The sequence below is a fragment of the Verticillium alfalfae genome, genomic scaffold (genome assembly GCF_000150825.1).
Source record: "Verticillium alfalfae VaMs.102 supercont1.4 genomic scaffold, whole genome shotgun sequence".
NCBI lineage: Eukaryota > Fungi > Ascomycota > Sordariomycetes > Glomerellales > Plectosphaerellaceae > Verticillium > Verticillium alfalfae.
In genome coordinates, this window is record NW_003315035.1 from 2,530,959 (window position 1) to 2,538,359 (window position 7,401).

The 7,401-nt window shown below is 54.8% G+C and overlaps 1 protein-coding gene across 1 annotated transcript; it reads right to left on the minus strand.

Moving 5' to 3' along the window:
- Positions 1–56: 56 nt before the first annotated feature.
- Positions 57–3,681, minus strand: VDBG_04240 (conserved hypothetical protein; the record flags this gene model as incomplete). The annotated part of the gene is made up of 3 exons (XM_003006241.1): positions 57–3,032; positions 3,109–3,359; positions 3,426–3,681. The coding sequence occupies 3 exons, from the start codon at positions 3,679–3,681 to the stop codon at positions 57–59; spliced, it is 3,483 nt and encodes a 1,160-aa protein (XP_003006287.1).
- Between the last annotated feature and the right edge of the window lie 3,720 nt (positions 3,682–7,401).

A 7,401-nucleotide genomic window follows, 5' to 3' on the forward strand; every position in this document is an offset into this window, starting at 1 on the left:
TGCTGCGATGGGATGTTTCGAGAAGAAACATAAAGTCAGAAAGCACGAAATGACAGCTAGTGCAGCGCGGAACGACCTTCTCGTCGACTGCACGACAGATGCCCTCGATCGACAAGGGCCTTGACCAGACTTTCTCCATAAGCTGTCGTGAACGCCTGTGATTCGCGGAGTGTTTCGAGCCCTTCTGGACAGCCACGTTCTATTGCCAGTGCCAGTTGGCCTACCCGTTCGTTGAGCATTCGCAGACGGGGCTCTGGATTCAAAGGTACGAACCCTAGAAGGCACGACCAATCGGGCTTCCACTGGGACGCTTGCGATACAGTCAACAACAAGCGAAGAGCCTCTCCGCAGTCTTCCGCATTCATTGAACCTGGTAAAAATTGGATCGTTGAGTCAAAGAAGGACCTGAACGCATCCACTACGGTGTCGCCATATTGGTCTTGAATGGTGTAGTCAAAGCCATGCTGTAGCAATAGAGTGACGACCCGATAATGACCGTGTTTCGCAGCGAACAACAACAAGGGTGTTCCGTCTGGGGCAAGTGCGCCGAGTTGCGACTGCCGCCAAGTCGCGAGTATGTATTCCAGGCACTTGTAGCGCTCAAGAGCTACCGCGAAGAAAATGGGCAGATAAGCCAAACATGGAAGCCGCGACGGGTGGGGTTGGTGTTGCTTTGACCGAGGCCTGTGTGAGGCCTGCTTTCCGTTTTTTCTTCGCAGAGCCAGGTTATCTGAACCCTCATATGGCAGCATTGATGTTGAGGTACATGTCGCTTCCAAGATATCGTGTACGGCGCCGAAGTGACCCAGAGCGGCTCGTAAACCTGTCGGCGTTAGGCCCTCGATACATCGATGTTCATCCCAGTTGACAAGCTGAACCATGTGGTCATGCGGCGCCAGTGACCAAGACATGTCCTCACAATCGGAAGCAGCAGCAATACCCCAAGGCGAGGACACAGTGCTGTCCTGACCGAAAAGAGAGAGACAGGAACTTTGAAAGCCATCGGAAATATCCTCGATGCCAGCGTGTGAAGCAACCTGCGCATGATCGAAGTGATGAGCCCAGAAAGAGACAGCATAGTCACACAATGTGACTAGTACAGATCGTACTTCGCGCCGCCTCAAGATGTCTCTGTTGTATTTTTTACCCTCCATGAATTTCATCGCGATCAGTTCATTGCGAAACTGGGCGCTCCGAAAGCAATCCATAGACAAGTAGGCAATGCAACTTTCGGCCATTATACGGTGAGCTGCAGTCATCGTAATGCAGCGATGCCATGACGAAGTCGGGCAATCTGGTTCCCGAATCACATCTGGCTCCTCCTCCCCTTCGGCCAAGAGGAACTCCTTCGCAGTCTGATGGATGAAGAAGAGTCGATTGTCGTAGATCGACACGAACAGACCGCAAGCTTGCCTAATCCAGTCAGAAAAGGCCGCGTTAAGATCCAAATCATCTTCTGAAAGAGCGCCCAGCTTATCTTGGACGTTTTCCCAGGCACAAAGCGCAATGTCCATCTCCTCAAGCGTGAGGGGTCTTTGTGCTGCAATGATTAGATGGAATAGCCTGTCCACTTTTTTGGCGTCAACATTGCTGACCTGCCGGAGTAACCTTTCATATGCGCCGTGTATGGTTTTGGGGAGATTGCTAACAAGGTCCCTCCAACCTTTCTGGGTGTTGTTGTTATTCTTCTCGAGACTCTCAAACACCAAACTGGCCCAGAGATACGTTCTGTCCTCCCCACCCTTGAGCGCGAAGCCATCTTTGAGGATTTTCCTCTTCGCGTCATCTAGCCTCTTGTTCTCGGCAAGTTGAGATAAGCGATGCTCCACAACCAGTTGGATCTCCTTTTGGATCAAATCCTTTTCTGTTTTCCCGTCACCATCGAGGTGAATGTGTCCCTGCCCGGAAACATCAAGATGCTTGAGAATAGGCGGGAGGCCCCGAGTCGTAACTAAGAACTTGACAGTCCCCTGTCCAAGTCCTCCGGCCGTTCGACGAGAATAGCGCGTCACAAGACTGATAAGCTGACGAGTTTCGGCAGAATCACACTCGTCGAGGGCATCCAAGATACAGACTACCGGAGGACAGGATGAATGACTGAGAGCCTTTTCCAGAACGTCCCATAGCGATGCCAGATGTGACGTGAGATTACTCCCTGCCTGGTTGATCATGGACTCGCAATGATCAGCTAGTAGCGGTTCTCGAACGAAAAGGCAGTGCAGCAGAGAGCAGGTTGCGCTGGCTGCGCTGCGCTGCTCGGGTGTATCCTTGAAGAAGAAATAGCATATGCGTGCTTGGGCCGTCCGGTCGGATGCTGGGAGGTACTCTTCAATCAGGTATCTTGAGAGTACCGACTTGCCGCAACCGGGGTCTGCGGAAACAACAAGCAGACCCTCCGAGTTTTCCAGCCAGTCCAAGAACTGGGGATGATTACAGAACCACTCGCAGGTATTGGCGACGCGAAGGGGATTGATCCGCATGCGTTCTTCGTATGGAATCGTCTTGAACCTTCCAATCAAGAGATCGCGTCTCCTTGTTCGCTCTTCAGCGTCACGCTGGGTTTGTTGGTCTTGCTGGGCTTGCTGGATGCTCGACAACTGCTGAACTCCGCTGGCTATCTCTCGCAGAAGCCCAGACGATTCAGATGCCTCGTGAAGAAGGCTTCGAAGGGCTGCGACGGATTCGCGACTGGAATAGTGCGCCATGTCGCCATCCAGCCGTTCTTCTAGCTTGGCTAGCTTGCTGCGCTGGGTGGTCCAGTCGTAGGAACCCCATACGACCTTCGCATACGCAAATACCCGATGGTCCTTGTAGCAGTACAGTACAGCTGTCATCTCGTACGTGAGAATCGCACGATATATCGTCCTGACCTGGCTGTCGAGCGAACTATTGAGTTGCGCAAGCTTTTGGCGCCCTTGACCGACGTCTTCGAAGATGATTCTCGACAGACCGACATACCAGTCCATCCTAGCGATGACATGTTCCAGACCATCGACCATCGACTGCTCGGCTTCGAAAGGACCAGATAGGATCTTTTTAAGTCGCACGTCAGCAGCCATTCAGGGCTGCCCTTCCAGAGATCGGCGCAACGACACTGAGTACACTCACCTGAACCGCTGCACAGATGCCAGACCAGGCCATTGTTGCCGGAGGAGGCACCGGCGTCAATGCGAGTTTTCCCACTTTCTCAAGCTTGACCAGAAGAGCAGAGGCCTGTATGATACCTCCTCTGATGCTGCGGCGCTCATGGATCTTCTCGACAGACTTTTGGACCGATATAGCCATCCTCTGAATGCGTGCTTCTGCGGCGCCATTGGAAAAGATGTTCGCCGCGGCTGCTGTTAGGGCACCAACGCCATCTGCACATAGACTCAGGCCCTCCGTCTTTCTCCAGAGTTCATGTGGCAATCAAGTGGAGCACCCACCATTAATGTTCAGTGTGAGGATTCTCTCGTACGCCTCAGTGAGCTGCTCGTTATCCTGTCTTATCTCTTGATATGCCGAGTTCCATAGTCGAAGCGCTGCGTCTTCTTCAGCGGTTGCTGACAGCGATGTGCAAGTGGAGGAGTCACCGGGCACCGGCTCGGGGGGCGAGACATCGGCTCGGGGACCTCGGGCCTCAGCCGGAGCTGGCCGCCGAACTTTCAGCGTAAATTTCTGTTTGAGTTTTTCCAAAGACATCGTGACGCGAGGCACAACGTGATGATGATTTATCCTGAAGGGGGTTGGAATGCAAACAGACGGGATGCCTGAAGGCTGCGAGCAAGACCATGACCCCGCGCTCGAAGAAAATGAGGCGCACCACAATGCTTCGACGGGCTGCCTCACACGACCAACGAACCAATAGTATCCGATTAGAATCTGCGGACATGATCCTGCGCCATTGCACGGCACTCGTTGGGGTTCCAGCGTTCACAGTCGAGAGAGAAAAAAAGAGAGCGAGAGCTTGGCGATAGCACGTGAGCCTCGATTGTTGTATGGTGGTTTTGGACCAAAGTCTCTAACAGTTGAGAATGCATCAATTGGGTACAAGCTCCTCCTACATGGATTATATCACTTAAAACGACCAGCTAGACACTATTGATTAACCAACACTGGTTCTCCCAAATTCCCTAACATTTGAGGCTGGTTGCTTTCCTCGAGCAAGGTATCAATCACGAGTTACCGAAGACTCCAATCTGAACAGGCGAGAGCAAACATCCAGCCAGGAGGCAGCTTGTCATTGAATGTCTCTTTAAAAAGTGAAATGGGATCACGGCGTTCTGCATTTGATCACCTCGATTGTCGCCACCGGACATTCGCTAGACCAACTTGACAGCCACAGCCGCCCTCAATTACATGACGTTGATGATGGCATGAAAGTATAACGCGGTCCGATGCCAATGATTCAAATGGAGGGGGTAAATTTTGGTTGGCTAGTATTTGAGCTGGGTTCATAAGGAACCTCTTGCCTACAGATTTGAGATGCGTTGAGCGACGCCCGCAAGTCCCTTTCAAGTAAGGTCGGGGAGACCCTGTGCTACTTTGGAAGCGGCGTGTCCGTGGCGGCCACTCAGCATTGTGCGGGCAAGGGGATATGCAGAGGCGCGGCTTCTGAGGTGCACGTCAAAGTCGATATGCATCCCTTCAAAGGCCCGCCAGGCCGGTTGTCACGAGGAAGCCATACTTGCGAGTTGACTAACACTGTCGGCACAGCCAGCCGGGGATGGAACCCGCTCGGCAGTTTTGTCTCAGTAAGATCATAGCCCCCCCCCTAACGTTGCAGTGCATAGGCAAGCCATATGACATGGGCCAGCGCGCTTGGTATGCAAAGCCTGTGGGCGCTGTTTCGTCTAGCATAGGATCGAGCTGCAGAGTTCGAGTAGTGCTGACAACCCCCGGTGGATGCGGAGGACAGGACTGTCCAGCACCGAGAAGACGTTCATGGCAAAGACTCGACTTTGTCTCGCCGTCTTGGAAGATTCATGATCCTGAGGATGAGAACCTACTTGAAAAAACTTACTGGCACACCTTGCCGGGCATACAATGTGATAGCGCTGGTGGCAGTGTCACATCATGATTGGCCGGAACGCATCATGCTCGAGGCGTCGAGGCGCAGAAGCTGGAAGTGTTCCAGAAGACATACTTTCCTGCACGAGAGGGGACCAGTGATTGCCTTTACTCCTGTAATTGAAGGCACCGAGGCCACTTGCCAGCAGCCAGTCAAAGCCCGTGATCGATCATCCCACGTCGACTGGGCGGGGCGGTGTCCATCGATGATGGCTTCTCGGGTGGTTGGGGGTGGCTCAATGCGTGGGCAGGTCGCGACGAGTTCGGAGTAGCGGTGTGCGAGGGGTGATCGAGCAGGCGCTCAAGAAACGACTGCATGGGAGGTGGTGGTGGTCGATTGGTGGCAGAGGAGAGTGGGATATGAAGACGGCGTTTAAGGGTGGTGATGATGCTCGGTATAGGGCTGAAACGGGCTGAAAAGGGGGGTGAGCCGGGGGTCAGGGACCAGGGTTGTCTTCGGCGTAGCCCGAGTCGCGTCCAAAGAACTGGAAACCCCGCAGACGTTGACGGAGGACGGACCGATGAGTAGCGAGTTGGGAAGAGGCGCCGTAAGCCGCTGGATTCAAGGTTTGTTCATGACGAAGGATCCGACAAGTGGGAGCAGTCTCCTGGGGTTGACGGTGGGGTGGGCCTTTCGTGCGAATGAAGCGGTGCGGGCAACATTCATGGTGCGCACGAATGACGATGCTTGTGACGTGGTGTTGCTGGCGACATGTCGACGTTTGGCGCCTCGGCTGGAGGTCTCTTGGGTCAGCTGAGGTCACTGACTGTCTTGAGGCGCATCGTCACGGAGGCCGCCAGCATGTCGAAGTTGTCCATCTGTATGCCGACCTACTGTGCCGACCTAGCGAGCTAGGCCTTTCGCGGCCGCCAGCCCTACGATGCAGGACGAGAGAGGTGGGAGGGGAGGGGATTGGAAGGGGAGGCGGAGAGTTGGGTGGAGGAGAGAGTGGGTGAGTGGACGAGGGCAGGGGAACACGACACATGAATTGCTGTTGCAGATGAGATCGGAGCAAGGAGCAACCCCGTAGGATTGGCACGACGCGACAAGAAACAGCCAGAGCAGGAACATCCGTCTTGGGCAACCCAGGCAAGAAGACCCTCGACAGCAATCCGGATCGGCCCGGGCGTCGTCGCTGTTGGATCAAAATCGTACTGGGCCAACCGCCTTCAGAACTTCTGAGAGGGCGGGAGGCCACAGTGGCTGAGTCGGCGGCTTGGTGGTGACTCGTTGCGAGGCGTGCCGTGCACTGGACCGAGCGCGGTGCTCGAATTCCTTCCTTCCATCCTTCCCGCCGTTGGTCTGCACCTCACCTTCCATGTCACGTACCCGCCTCCTTCGTGGTTGCTCGTCAGGGGTGGAGGGGAGGGGCGCGTTCTTGGCTGACCCTGCTTGCCCTTGCCAGACCTTGCAAGGTCTACTTGCTTTGCCACGAGAGGCGGCAACTGCGCGACGCAGCATCATGACTGCATACAGAGAAAGACATATGCGCCTATAATCTCGACTGACACATCATCGCATCGACAACACAAAGTGCCATGGCCCCCCGGTGACCTCATGCCCCCTCTGTTCGTGGCATTCGTAGATCTGCTGTCCCCTCCCCTCAAGCGCTGTAGCTCGGGCCTAGCAGCGACCGATGTTAGCGCTGCGCAGCCGTCCATCATGGCCCGACAGAGTAACCTCATCCGCCCTCGACGCCGGGCGCTAGCACCACTTCTTAACCCCATGACGTTAGTGCGACGCTGGCATCAAAAATGGACGCAAACAACGGCATTTCCTCATCAGTCGGGGAAGCGAGCTTGACACGTCCGCTGACAACGGAGGCGATGACTGATCACCCACACCTCTCAGCCTCTTTTGACTCGACTGAAACCTAGACGCAGACGAGGGTTTCCCATTTACGGACCTCAGCATATGGACTGAGTATGGACCACGGACAACGCTGCTTTCCGCCTCGAACGCCAGGTCCAAGGGCCCCGCGGCATTGACCATGTGTTTCCGCGGTCAATGCTCATTACGCTCCGTACCTAGCTACCTACGTAGCGAGCTTGTAGCTTGGAAGCGCGAGTGAGTGACAAGTACACTAGACCTGCCGAGGAACAAATTCTGGTCATCGTGGACCGAAGGTAGAAAAAAAAAAATTGCCGAGGACCCTTCTCCGAGGACCCTTCTGGCCCATACTCATCTCGTGGCATCGTCTCGACGCCGGGGACCTCCATCTCGCCAACAGTTGCCTCTGACCTCCACCCCCACCCCCATGGCCCGACCTGGCCACGGCGGAGCGAAGGGCAGACAGTATTATCGGCGACACGACACGTCTACTATTGAATCAGCATTACACCCAAAGACGA